This window comes from Nansenia antarctica, assembly GCF_963989245.1.
Source record: "Nansenia antarctica genome assembly, chromosome: 5".
Lineage (NCBI taxonomy): Eukaryota > Metazoa > Chordata > Actinopteri > Argentiniformes > Microstomatidae > Nansenia > Nansenia antarctica.
This window is the reverse complement of record NC_137690.1, coordinates 6216805-6231804: the sequence shown is the minus strand read 5'-3', so window position 1 is coordinate 6231804 and position 15000 is coordinate 6216805. Positions and strand designations below refer to the sequence as shown.

At 44.4% G+C, this 15000-nt stretch overlaps 1 protein-coding gene across 1 annotated transcript in view; it reads right to left on the bottom strand.

Moving 5' to 3' along the window:
- prdm6 (PR domain containing 6) overlaps positions 1-15000 on the bottom strand; it is a gene marked incomplete at both ends in the record, with an annotated part of 36577 nt that overhangs the window by 8658 nt on the left and 12919 nt on the right. Inside the window, 4 exons of the mRNA XM_080532186.1 lie at positions 784-867; positions 3498-3846; positions 8256-8380; positions 10684-10811. Of these exons, the coding sequence (XP_080388312.1) occupies positions 784-867; positions 3498-3846; positions 8256-8380; positions 10684-10811 (686 nt within the window). The remainder of the gene's footprint in view (positions 1-783; positions 868-3497; positions 3847-8255; positions 8381-10683; positions 10812-15000) is intronic.

Here is a 15000-nt window from a genome sequence, read left to right as displayed (position 1 = left end):
AGGGACTAAACACACACTACTGTAAACAGATTACTACTACACAACCATGGATGTTCACTGTGTATTAGTACAACAACACAGAGAGTGTAAACACAGAGTACTTGAGGTAAACAGTCGTACTACACACGTGAGTACTACACAACCACAGCTGTGTTAGAGTAGATAAACGTTATAGTACTAGACAACCATGGTTGTAGGGGGGCAGAATAGCATATAACAACACAGAGAGTGTAAACATACTTGAATCGAACTGAAAAATTACATTTTAATTAACGGAAGGTCAATTACGTGTAATCCTGAATGTTTGAACATCATTTGGAAGCTGATATGTTTGATTAAAACTACATGACATGGCTAGTCGAATCTGACTGTAAACAAACAACTGTTAAAGGCAGTAGTGGCCCACTTGATGTCTCGACCAGATAATGTTTTTATCATGTTTTCAACACTCTTTTACTTATTCACTGTTATTCCTTGTTACCTTTTCTTTCTTTTGCACTGTGTTGTTTTTAATCTGTTCTTTTGCGCTGCAGAACTTTGAGCTGCATTCTCTTATGTACGAAAGGTGCTATATAAATAAAATAAAGCTGATCATTAATCTACTTTTTACTATTTATATACTTATTATCAGTACTAGACAACCAAACTGTATTAGAGTATAACCTGATGTAAACAGTAGTAGCTAACTACATTAGCACTAGACAACCCTAGCTGTACCAGAGTAGACACACGTCACAGTACAAGACAACCATAGCCGTATTAAGAGTATATAAACGTAATTACTGAGGTAGAAGACCTTCTGTGCTACACACCAACACTTCTCTGCCATTAGCCACTCTCTGCAGAGCGATCGCTGGCCTTGACATCCTACGAAACAGAGAAAACACAACCTGAGCACGAGCACACCCCCGCCTTTCATTTGAAAAAATAAACAGCAAACATGATATCTATGCCTCGTACTGAAGTAAGCCATATGAGTCACTGTTTACACTGCACATCTCACAGAGTACTCATGGAGTACATGCTGTACAAAGCTGTACAACTCCTCCTACGGCTGGCTTGATCTGGGTGATCGGGTGAGTCAGGCTCGAGGATGTTAAATCTGGAGGATGCTGTATGCGTATAAGGTCCCAAATGTCTTTTGTGTATCTATCTTTATTTTTATTTTTTATTTTTTTGGTCTATTATTAAATTGTCACTTTATTTTGTTGTTGTTGTTGTTGTTGTTGTTGTGGTCTGAGCTGCTGTATTGCCTGAATTTCCCCTCAGGAATCAATAAAGTATCAATAATCTATCTATCTATCTATCTGTACTGTGCATTTAATGTGTAAACCTGTAAAGGTAAAGGGAGAGACCTCATCTTTGAAGGCATCAGGTGTGAAAGTTGTACTGTAATATGTGTGGGATGCTAACTTGATATCCACGCACGTAAATTGAATCACTGTGCACATTTCCCATTGACATGAATGCAAGATGTACGCAAATGTAGGAGATCTCGAGTTTGGATTCCACCCTAGTAGAATTTACAGAATGTTGTTCTGCAAATGAACAAATGATAAGAGAATCTTAAAGAGATGAGTGGCCAAGCAAACAAAACCGACTTCTTCCCTTCATCGACTGTCTGTATCATCGTAACTCTATTCCTCCGAACATTGATGTCCACGTCTAAAGTGGTCGAAAGAAAGGAGAAAACAACTTCTGGGTCACTCCTTCAGTACAGTAGGAAGTCCTCGGTGGCGAAAAACCAGTCAGCAAAAAAAACAAAAAAACAGATTGGCCAAAAGGTTTTTTTTTCAGCGCTGATATACAACCCTAATTCATCTTCACCCCAAATGTACATATAAACTAAACATCAATAAATATGTATAAGCCAGGAGCCATAAAGCACAGCAGAGAACATTTTAAACAGATGCATTGGGTCATTTACCGGCGCTCAGAGGCAGTGCATCCAGATACCAACAGCTCCTGATTCCCTTGTTCAGCTAAATTTTATCTGAACCCCCCCCCCACCCCCCACCCCTCCCCTCCGGGTCATAAAGTTAAATATTGACAAACGCTCACATTGACTTCAACTCCTGGGTATCCCGGCAACATTTTTCTTCTGTATGAATATTAGTTTATTGAATAAGTGGCATCTGTTTTCCTGCATGTCACAGTTAGGGAAGGTATTTCCTGGCGACAGCTGCAGTTGATTTATAGGTTTGTATGCTCCCAAGAAAAATAGGACTAAGCAAAAATTTCCAATACATCCTCCGACTGTATTTAATTAAGTTGGAAGATGTTACACACTGTATTTGAACCCTGAGACCTCTACTTGACAAGGGGGATGACCACACCAATAGTCACGCAAATAACTGAAAATCAACAATACATTGTGTCTAAAGAAAACAACTCGTAACTCCTGTGTGCGTTGTAAATGCTGAGCTAAGCAGAATTTTTTGACACATCTATTACCGTATATATCTATTTATGCAATAAACCTCAGGGAAAGTCCAAACTTTTTTAGAAATGAAAATAGAAAAAAGTGGTATAAAAATAAAGGTTGACAGAAGACCGTAGATGGCTCAGAGAATGTGGGTGTACATTAGGATGTGTGTACACAGGACCTGCTACTGAACCTGCAGATAGATGTGCACTGTCCAGAACAGGTATGCAAGTCTGTTAGGTAGGATGGGGAATCATGTCAGCTCTGTAATATCATCACCTTCTTAAAACAATGTCTTAAGTCATATTTTCAAGTTTTGAGAAAAACGGAATAAACTGAAACAAATCTAGAATATATTTCCCTCAAAAATTACGTAAGCCATTATTTTTAAGAATGTGACAATATGTTACATTGCTATCTACAATGATCATGACATCTGTAATACAGTATCTATGGTAACAAGACATCCATATGGTGCCTGTGGTTTTAATGACATCATACGTATGACTGAAATCAGTTAACTGGCAGGGTTCTGATTCCAATAGAATGGAATAGAATAAAATCTAATGGAATGGAATAGAATCAAACTGGATAGAACAGAATGGAATAGAATACCTAAGTCAAATCATATGACACAATCATTATGTGAACACTCAATTACCCTTTGCACTACTGCTGTTTCCGAATGCACATACCACATCTTTTTTGCACATTGCACATACCTCCTTTGATATAGCTACGACTTAAACATCTGTACATACCCTAAAGTGCAACAAAGTGCTGCAATGACAATGACACTGTCGTACATAACACTACTGTACATAGCTACCTTAACTGTACATAGCTCATAACTGTATATACCTCTAACTACCTACCATACTGCACCTATCTCTATCATGTTTTTTTTTATATATATCATGTTTTCTATCACTATTTGCACTTCTGGTTAGATGCTAAACTGCATTTCATTGTCTGGTACTTGTACTCTGCAATGACAATAAAGTTGAATCTAATCTAATCTAATCTAATCTAATCTAATCTAATCTAATCCCATGACGGTTCCCACGGTTACCTGTCGGGGTTCTGCGTGCACACGTGCATCTGCAGCAGGATGCGCTGCGTGAACGTCTTGAAGCACTGGCCGCACTTCCACAGGTGCCAGTCGCTGAACTCCGTGCTGAGCTGCGAGGTGGAGGTGGGGCTGGCCAAGACCCGCTGGTTCTTGGAGCTCAGCTGGTTGTAGCCGGAGTCCGTGTGGCCCGCCTTGTCCATCAGGGAGAAGGGTCTGGAGCAGGGGGAGTGGGGGAACACCATGGAGCGTAGCAGGGACGACACAGAGGAGGAACCTTTAGATGTCTTACTGAAGGGCTGCAGGGTCTCCTGTCTGGACATAGCCTCCATTACTGTGGCGGGGACATTCACTGGGTGGAGAGAAACACACAGACACACACACACACACACACACACACACACACACACACACACACACACACACACAGACAAGCAACAAACAAACAAACATGTAAACAAACCAAGTCAGAACGAATCAGACAGAACCGTGGAACATTACACCATGTAGTTTAATGTGAGCTATGTGATGTGGGTATGCTGTATATAGATAACATAGCTGATGTAGCATACAATAGTTAATTTAAAAATAACATTTGTCTATTCCCTTGGCCCGCTGAGTCAATTCTTTTGATTTACATTACAGAAGTACATAAACCCTCTTCTATAAGCAGAGCCAGAGGTTTTTTTTCCTGGCCACAAAGTCTTAACTAAGACAAACTCTGTGCCTGCCACACTGTGTAATGTACATGTGCCCCCTTAATTTCATCCAGACTTTTGAGGTTTTAATGTCTTACAGTGAACAGAATAACTGTACACATCATAAACGACAAAAGAAACGACATAAACGACATAAATGTAAGCAGCGTTCATCTTTCATCGCCTCACCTCTGCCAGCTGCCACCGGCAACAGGGTGAATTGATCTCATAATAACATTGCGTTGAGATAATGATGCCATTTATAAGATCTCCATGGCAGGTATTGACGTATGCATTACACCTCCTGAAAATTCTCCATTCGTTTTGAGCCGCGAACATTTACAGACCAGAATCACCTACTGTACCGTATCTCTAATTGTAGCGATGTAATGAATAATGTTATTCAAACGCGTGTGTTTGGAATATTGCATGCGTGCATTGTGTTTCCTGGTTTTGTAGTATTTTAAAGGTGAAGCCCAAAAATTATTGTTCATCGTTCGATGGACAATAAAGTTATTATGTTATTCTGTTATTCTATTATATTATATTCCATCCTCGACTCTTGTCTTGGCTGTTTGAGTCAGAGTCATTAAATGTTTCATTAATCTTTTTCCGTGCACATGTGTGTGTGTGTGTGTGTGTGTGTGTGTGTGTGTGTGTGTGTGTGTGTGTGTGTGTGTGCGTGCGTGTGTGTGTGCATGCGTGTGTACATGTGTGTGTTCAGACTCAGCCCATGACCTAAACACAACAGACGCAGATGAGTCCTATTCTCGGTGTGTCGCTACTGGATCCACGACAACAGACCACTGGAATCTCCTCTGCATCCTAAACATAAACATCTTGATTCTAGAATCTCCTCATTGTTGTTACAAGAACCATATGATGATGCTCCGCGATCGCTGAGTATGTTGAGGCCGTAATAAATCATCTCTCGACAAACCACATCCCCCTTTCCCGCATTGTAACATGCTGTGTACAAAAACACACATTTACCAAACCGTAATGTGATACATGTGGGACTAGAGGGGAAAGCCTTTCTTTCTTATTTCATAAAAGGGATGGGGTTTTTATGTAATAAAAACTGAAATCATTGTATTTCTGGGACGAGTTTTTTTTTTTTTTTACTGTAAGATCTTAAGAAGACTGTTGAGCCTCAAGCTGAAGGAGGGTGATTGAAGCTAACTTTTGGAAATGTATACGTAAACATTGTAGAGGAGGGGGACTGGAGCTGTAGGCCTACATAGCCTGCTGGAGAAGAGGGCACTGACCAGGAGAGGCTGGAGGAGGTAGAAGTTAGAGGACAGGCTCGTTGTCAAACTCAGGTTTGGAATGGAGATCCTAAAGGCCTCTTCATCCCCACTACCCCCCCTGTATAGTTTTTCTACTGTAAAAAAAAAAACCTTCTTCTAGCATTATGACTGCAACTGGCCCCAGGACCTAGCATAGGTTTGTTTTTCTTAGGATGACTGATGTATAGAATGATGATTCACTTACTTAGACAAATGTACATGTTGTAAGTCGCTTTGGATAAAGGCGTCTGCTAAATGTCTAAAATGTAAATGTAATGTGAATTGTAACGCATGGAACGGGATGAGGAATGGTACCAATCACGTGTGCATTCATTACAATGAATTATATGCATTATAATGAGCCCGTCCTCCGATTTCTACCTCCACCAGCCTCCCCAGGCACTGGCCAAACCTAGTCAGGACAAACTCCTGCTCACTCACCTATCAGCAGTCAGTTCCTATCATGTGAATACAACACTCTATAGCTCTACTTAGCCCACTGCTAGCTGGTAGCTAACAAAGGTGAAGCCTCTTCCGGAGCCTCAGGGCCAAAACTCAGAGGCTAACCAACAGCTACTTCCCCCAGGCGATCAAGCTCACGAACAAACTGACTATCATCCCCAAGCACACCCCATGCATACGGACTACCTTAACCTTAAACTCACAGCCACTTTACTACCTGAACTATCTATTTTATTACTAGTTGTACTGCTAATTGTATCCTGTCTTATTTGTCACTTATGTCCTGTACTATTGTTTTTATCTTGAATAATGCCTATTGCCTTATTGTCTGCAAATTGTCTGATACTGCTAAATTGTATCCTGTCTTATTTGTTACTTATGTCCTGTACTATTGCCACTTTTTTAAATCCTGAATTATACCTATTGCCTTATTGTCGTTGTGCTGCAATGTCAGCAACTAAAACCTAAGAATGTTACTCTCTTACACTGGTGTAATGTGACATAACTATAAACCTGAAACTTGAAACTGGAAACATTAGGTTGTATGAGGATAGCCAGGTTAATGTGCGATCACCCCCAGCAGCATCTGTTATGGGTAGAGTCTCCTTTCAGAAGGCTTTACACAGAGGGAGTCATTGATTTATTTACCCCCAACCTGCTTATGATCGAGGAGCTCACACTCCGCTTGTCTCCATTCTTTGTGCCACGTTTTAGGTTACACTACTGTATCTATCAAACTTATATACTGTACACTTTGGAAAACAGTTTATATGAAAAAGGCACTTGTCTAAACAGGGAGCCCGACGAGACTAAAGTAATAAAATGTCGAACGTGTAAACAGTGGACTGTCAGGGCCTTGTCCTGGGTCCAAGACCTCCACTGGTCGGCCGATCCAAAGACACCAGACTGAACAGTATGGGGGCAGAGACGCTGGTTTACACTGAAAATACTCCTTCATTGTCCCAAACGCTTCACACCGTACCAGCCCGATAAAAAAAAAAAAAAAGTGTTAAAGCCGTGCCTCACCACTGTCTGAGGAAACAAAAACACTATTGTCTCAATAAACCTTTTGTCTCTCTCTCTCTTTGTCCATGAGCTGGGAAAACTGTGTTGAAAATTGAAAACAGTTATCGGTATAAACAAATACGGGACTAGCTGCTAAGGACCGTCGTTGCGCCATTTGAGTATTTTTTTTTCTGGGCCTCATTATGAGAAAGAGAATTTTCCCTCCTGTTTTCGCTGGCTGGGTTTGGTTAGCTCAGACAGATAAATCAGGCGTAAAGTACATTTAAGAGTGCACTATTTGTATTACTGCTTTTTTGCGGCTTAGTGACATTATGCCAGTAAAATAGTTTTTAGTCATGTTTCCTTAATAGAATTACACCCGAAATCTGTTCATGGTTGTGAGTGGACCACTGCCTACTCTTTTAGAGAAATAGAGACATTCAACTTGATGCCAAGCAAAAAGCCTTTTATAGAGCCCACTAAATAGGACTGTTTGGGCTCAAACCCGGGATGCCTGCACGCCATAGGACCGTGTTAGCCCGCTAAGCAGAAGCCTAGGCATTACCTCAGGCAGCTAACACTGGTCTTTAGGCCTCTGCTTCACCGAACGACTAAGTTACACTGTTTGTTTGTTTGTTTGTTTGTTTGTTTGGTTGTTTGTTTGGTTGGCCTACCCTGTGTAAGTTAATTGAGACAGAACGATGAGGCAAGAAATGAGTTTGGGGGAAGAAAGAAAAAACAAGATGGCTGAACTCTTATCAAACCAAACATCTGAGCTTTAGAATATTCAGGAGAACAAGGAAGGGAGACCATTTAAGAGCCGGCCTGCAGGGAGAGAGAGAGAGGAACAGTGTGTGGCAGGAGAGAGAGAGAGAGAGAGAGAGAGAGAGAGAGAGAGAGAGAGAGGAACAGTGTGTGGCAGGAGTATTAAGGAAATGAGAGAGAGAGAGAGAGAGAGAGAGAGAGAGAGAGAGAGAGAGAGAGAGAGAGAGAGAGAGGAACAGTGTGTGGCAGGAGTATTAAGGAAATGAGAAGAGAGAGAGAGAGAGAGAGAGAGAGAGAGAGAGAGAGGAACAGTGTGTGTGGCAGGAGTATTAAGGAAATGAGAAGAGAGAGAGAGAGAGAGAGAGAGAGAGAGAGAGAGAGAGAGAGAGAGAGAGAGAGAGAGGAACAGTGTGTGGCAGGAGTATTAAGGAAATGAGAAGAGAGAGAGAGAGAGAGAGAGAGAGAGAGAGAGGGAGGGAGAGAGAGAGAGAGAGAGAGAGAGAGAGAGAAAGAGAAGAGAAGAGAAGAGAAGCGGTGCTTACAGTTTTCGTCCTGTGCGATGCACTGTAAGGGGATGCCAAAGAAGGAGGTGTAGCTGTCGTTGTACCAGACGAGGAGCTCTGTCCCTCTGGGGATGTCCATGCACGCTCGGTAGAATATACACGACCTGGCGCGGACACAGAACAGGGCAGGACTATGAGACTGCATTTGATACTGTATACACCATTAACAACAACAATCTCCAGGTTCATGAAGCAACAATAGTCAGACAATAGAATGCAGAACAACGCTGATTAGAGGCGCACACCGAGGAGGGCTTTTGTTTTGACTTTGACAGGGCCGTGTAATCACGAGCACGTATCAGATACAATTTCCTCTTTAGCGGAGTTGAAAAACTCTCTGCCGCTGCGTGTGAGGCTGAGGTTTTACAAGGGAAAACATGTCAGCCGTGAGGTAATGTTTATTTAATGAAGTAGACCAAACGGAGGTGGTTGAAACCTGGCGCTGCGTTAGCCCGCTGAGCTAAAGTTTCGGGCATTAGCCTTGTTTAATGAGGCAGACAGAAAATAAAGGACCGTACACATTTTGATGAAAGGCAAAAAGGTTCACGGCGGTAGTTTGTCATTTCCCAGAGTAACTAACTGCTGGCAGTTGGACACACAGACCGCTCCACGGTACATGGACCTGTAGAATGTTCTTATGTTATCCTCAGCTGCTATCCCTCCAACTACTGTCGATGGCTCTGACGTCTTTCAAGAAGCCCTCATGCTGAAATTCCAGACATTTGCTACATTAGCACAACACAAACCAAGCCATCATATATTTCAAGACATATATATATCAGCAATAACAACACAGTATAAAAAAAAACATACATTATCTTTAAATATTTTCACTAGAAATGTTCCTCTTTGGTCTCCAAAGAGTCGCTGAAGCCTGTGAATTTTATTAATTCTTTCCACTAGCCGCGTAAAAATAAAGCAACGACATGCCCATAAATCTAACACATCTTATAACCTGAGGTGGGAAAAAAACCCGCACCAGGACTGTATACCCGTGTTGTATTTATACAAAAACAGCAAGTATACCATGTATTTTATACCCGTCTCTCAGTTTGGCCTCAGTTAACATAAACACTGCAGCACACAAATAAATGGAGTTGGACTGCATGACTCAGTAGGCTGCTGAGAGAAGGCTGTTTTCTGAGCGATGGGTGGTCCAGCGCACTTATAGAGTGTAAATGTATACCATCTTTTACATGCCCTGCCCTGAGCCTTCAAAACCCCTCATACACACACACGTGCGCGCACGCACACACACACACACACACACACACACACACACACACACACACACACAGAGAGAGCTCAGATACAGAGAGAGAGAGAGAGAGAGAGAGAGAGAGAGAGAGAGAGAGAGAGAGAGAGAGAGGAGAGCAAGCACATCAAAGGCATTTTTTTACATTTTGGATAATATTTCCCTTGCTGACATGTATTTAGTATTGTGGTTGGATGAGTCATAAAGACGACTGCGGGACGTCCCAGCACTGCGCGGAGCTGGGGGGGGGGGGTTGGGTGTGTGTGTGTGTGTGTGTGTGTGTGTCTGTGTGTGTGTGTGTGTGTGTGTGTGTGTGTGTGTGTGCATGTGTGTGTGTGTGTGTATGTCTGTGTGTGTGTGTATGTCTGTGTGTGTGTGTGTGTGTGTGTGTGTGTGTGTGTGTTGGGGGGGGGGCAGTGAAGTGAAGCACATGCCAGTAGATGTTACTGTCGGAGCAAAAACAATACTGCTGTCCCGGCAGATCAATCACTACACCCTTTGAAGAGAATTCCATTTAGATATTGCGAATCATAACATGAGGAATTCAAACCAGCTGAGAGCCTATGGAAGACACACACATCCCTACACACTGCGGTGCGTGTAGGAGTGTCTGTGTTAGCGAGCCTATAGGACAGCTAGTGAGAGTTGGGAGTTTTGAACAAGCGCACGTTGTAGTGTCTGCGCTACATCACCATCATGCTGGTCCTTTGTGGCTTATTTGGTAGAGTGGCGCTAACAACACTTAGGTTGTGGGTTCGATTCCCGCTGGGACCCATATATACTGAAAAATGTATGTATGCACTCACTGCAATGTAAGTCGCTTTGGATAAAAGCGTCAGGTAAATGGCATACTATTACTATTATATTATGTTGTCCATCAGTCTTTACTTGGCCCAGCATGAGACTAGTGTATTCTACAGAATTTACCTGTACGCCTACCATGAGACCATCCACAGTTTTACTGGTAATGTTGTAAGAAGTGCATTTATTTTTATATTTTTTATACCTGTATTATACGACTGTCGTGTTAACAGTATTAACCGGCAGTATCATATAGTATTACTGTCGAGTAGTACTGTAGTACCAGACAGAAGTTACCTGTAGTGTAGTATTTACCTGTACTGTAGTATTTACCTGTACTGTAGTATTTACCTGTACTGTACGACCATCATGTTCTGCTCTCCACAGTGTCGGGCACAGCGGATGTATCTCATCCAGCTGGACTTGCAGGGCTCGTTGCCGTCTATAAAGTGCTGTAACGTCCCCTCCTGGTCGTAGATCTGGAAGGCAATGGAGGGGAGAGAGGGAGGAGGGAGGGAGGGAGGGAGAGAGGGAGAGAGGGAGGGAGGGAAGGAGGGAGGGAGAGGTGTTAAAGAGGCCTAATGTTTAGGTCCTTCACAGTACAGTGAGTGTGCTTTGGAAATGCGTCCCCGTGACACTTAATGAAAACGACATTTGTTGAAATAACCCTGCGTCGTAACAGAGCTGATTAGTAACCTCGCCTACGACCTGAAGACTCGCGTCAGCTCCCCCCAGATAATGTCTTGGCTTTAGCTCAGTGGGCTACGAACTTGTAGTGTGGTGTTACAAGACCCTAGATATAGAACAACTATATATATCTATATCTGTTGAAAGATAACTGTTCCATCTTGATGGTTAGAACCACCAATGCGTTCAAGAACAAAAACAATAGTGACAGATGGCTTACAACAACAAAACCATTTCTGGGGAGATTTTTTTTTTTTTTTTTTTTTATCTTCTGGTGGACAGAGGACATGTTTTCCAGCAGCAGCAGCGATCATGGCCCCCCTAACAGCCTTGAAACAGCAGCCTGGCCTTCAGACGCGTAAAACAGCTTTATCTGTCTGTGTGTATCCACCGTGCAGCAGAGCACAGCAGAGACATCGGAGCCTTGTCACCGTGACGACCAGGATAGCCACCAGCTGAAGGGATGAGATTTCATCACCCTGGTAACCCCCCAGCATAATCTCTGACATCTAGTTTGCCGTTAGTGATTTCCCCTTTCTCATCACTTTCTCTCTGTTACTCTCCTCCTCTCTGTCCCTGTCCTTATCCCCCTCTCCTCTCCTCTCCTCTCCTCTCCTCTCCTCTCCTCTCCTCTCCTCCCCTCTCATCTCCTCTCCTCTCCTCCCCTCTCCTCCCCTCTCCTCTCCTCCTCTCTCCTCTCATCTCCTCTCCTCTTTCCTCCCCTCCCCTCCCCCCTCCTCCCCTCTCCTCTCCTCTCCTCTCCCCTCTCCTCCCGTCCCCCCTCCTCTCCTCTCTCCTCCCCTCCCCTCCCCTCCTCCCCTCTCCTCCCCTCTCCTCTCCTCTCCTCCCCTCCCCCCTCCTCTCCTCTCTCCTCCCCTCCCCTCCCCCCTGCTCCCCTCTCCTCCCCTCTCCTCTCCTCTCCTCTCTCCTCTCTCCTCTCTCCTCTCTCCTCCCCTCCCCTCTCCTCCCCTCTCCTCTCTCCTCTCCTCTCCTCTCTCCTCTCCTCTCCTCTCCTCTCCTCTCCTCTCTCCTCTCTCCTCTCTCCTCTCCTCTCTCCTCCCCTCCCCTCTCCTCCCCTCTCCTCTCCTCCCCTCCCCCCTCCTCTCCTCTCCCCTCCTCAGGTCCTCTCTAGTGAACCTCTCAGGCAGTGACAGTATGATAGAGTGTTGTGGACACAGCTTACACTGGAGCGGTCTGTTCCAGCAGTCCAGGCCAGGGTTACCACTACCACCACTACTGCTGTATCTAGATGACCACATCACCACCTCCACCACAGTACAGTATGGGGTTGGAAATTATTGTAAATAAGATTATCGAAAAAATACGCAAAACATCCTTGTAAAATTGTTGGATTGAAGAAGGCATCATTTCGATTCAATGCATTGGAAAACACAATTTGCTATCTTAACTCTATTCTATAATCTAAGGAGTTGGGTAAGAGGTAGGGTTCAAACAAATACCTAGGTAAAGGGTTTAGTGCCTTTAAAATGTGAAGAAAAAAAAAAACAGGGCAATTCTGTGTCTTAAAAAACAACCAATACAGTCTATATTCCAACAGAGCGTTTCCCAGCATGCATCTCTTCCTGCAGATCCCCCTGGCCGCTGACCCAAGGAAGCCAAGCCGGGCCTCATCAGCCCCTGGCTTGTGATCAGAGCCAGCCAGCCAGCCAGCCAGCCAGCCAGCCAGCCAGCCAGTTAGCCAGTAATCCAGACAGCCAACCATCCAGCTAGCCAGCCAGCCAGCCAGCCATCCAGACAACCAACCAGCCAGCCATCCAGACAGACAACCAACCAGCCATCCATCCAGCCAGCCAGCCAGCCAGCCAGCCAGCCAGCTAACCATCCAGACAGCCATCTAGACCGAGCCAGCCTGCAGAACCCCCCGCTGAAACCACTGAAGCCCTTCACTGCCCCAGCCCGCCAGGACAGACAGGACACACAGAGGAGAAATGTGTCCATTTGAAAAACTCCTGACAGTCCATTCATCCTGCTGGTCCGGCCCGGGGAGCCGCCGGGCCTACTCTGATCCACACGCTTTGATGCTGCGGCGTTACCACGGCGCCCTGCTGGGGACAGGGCCCCTCTCTCTCTCTCTCTGTCTTTCTGTCTCTCTCTGTCTCTCTGTCTCTCTCTCTATATATCCATATATTTCCCTCTCTCTCTGTCTCTCTCGCTCTCTGCCTCTCTGTCTCTCTAGTGATCTCTCTCTATCTATCTCTCTCTGTCTTTCTGTCTCTCTCTCTCTCTCTGTCGCTCTCTCTCTCTCTGTCGCTCTCTCTGTCTCTCTCTATTTTTCTCTCTCTCTCTGTGTTTCTGTCTCGCTATTATATCTATCTATTTCTCTCTCGCTCTCTTTCTCTCTCTCTGTCTCTATTTTTTCTCTCTCTCTCTCTCTGTCTCTCTCTATTTCTCTCTCTATCTCTATCCTTTCCACAAACCCCTCTCATCAAACTCCTCTCCCCTCCCCCCGTCTCCCCTCCCCCCCTCTCCCCGTCCCCCCTCCCCCCCTCTCCCATCTCACCCAACCTCGAGAGTAACAATCTCCTCCTGTCTTTGCCTCTGTAAAAAATATTTCCGCTGTTATATCAGTTTTTTTTCTTCTTTCTTCTCCTCCTCCTCCTCTCTTATTTTTTTTTTTCTTCCTCTTCTCCTTTTGTTCCAGCTGGACAACAGCAAGGGATGTTTACGGTTCTGATATTTATGTTGATATTATTTCGGGTCTTGCAGTGTCCACATATCTTTATGAGTGGGATGGTTTTTCTCCCCTCCTTTCTGAGTATGATAGAGTGATCTGGCCCCCGGCCGGCGAGCCTATCAGGGCTGTGGTGTCCCAGTTGAGGTCATGTTGTTCTAAGTTGTTACATTAGCCCGATTACAAACACATGCTTGTCAGTAGGGAAAAACGCTTGTCCCATTTTCTTTCTGTATGCTTTGGATTCAAAACATAACATAATGTCGCAGGAAAGTGTAAGAAATGACAGCGTTGACTGTCTGAGGATAAGTGTATACACTTTTCTTTGTACACGGCCTCTCCGTGTGGCAGTTGATCTTACACAGCGCCATGGCCGAACGTATCGTAATGCATTCTGCGTCACGCCTCACAGAACCACAGCTACAGGAGCTGTCATGAAAGCTAGAGACCTTACGAAGCTAGCTCTTATGAAGCTGTATATGATATGAAGCTAGAGATCTTATGAAGGTAGACCTTGTGAAGGTAGTTCTTATGAAGCTGTATATCATATGAAGCTAGAGACCTTATGAAGGTAGACCTTATGAAGCTGTATATCATATGAAGCTAGACCTTATGAAGCTGTATATCATATGAAGCTAGAGACTTTATGAAGGTAGACCTTATTAAGCTAGCCCTTATGAAGATGTATAGTATATGAAGCTAGTCCTTATGAAGGTAGACCTTACAAAACTAGACCTTACAACGCTAGACCCTATGATGCTAGCCCATATGAAGCTAGACCTTACAATGCTAGACCTCATGATGCTAGCCCTTATGAAGCTAGCCCTAAGGCACATTGTGACACACATGGGAATCCCCCCCCCCCCCATTGTGACACACATGGGAATCCCCAGACCCACTCCTCCCATGGTGATGTACGACGGAGTGTTCCAGAAAGCCCTCTCAGATTGATAGCCATCATTGTGCTGTAATCTACACACAGGGGCAGGTTGGGAACGGACCTCTAAGTAAGAATGACTGTAAACACTCTATAAAGGTGATTTATATGGTAGCATCTCAGCCGCCATCTCTTCTTCTCACTTCTCCTCTCCTCTCCTCTCCTCTCCTCTCTTCTCTTCTCCCCCTTTCATTACCTCTCCTCTCCTCTCCTTCCCTCCTCTCTTCTCTTCTCCCCCTTTCATTACCTCTCCTCTCCTCTCCTTCCCTCTCCTCTCCTCTCCTCTCCTCTCCTCTCCTTCCCTCTCCTCTCTTCTCCTCTCCTCTCCTTCCCTCCTCTCTTCTCCTCTCCT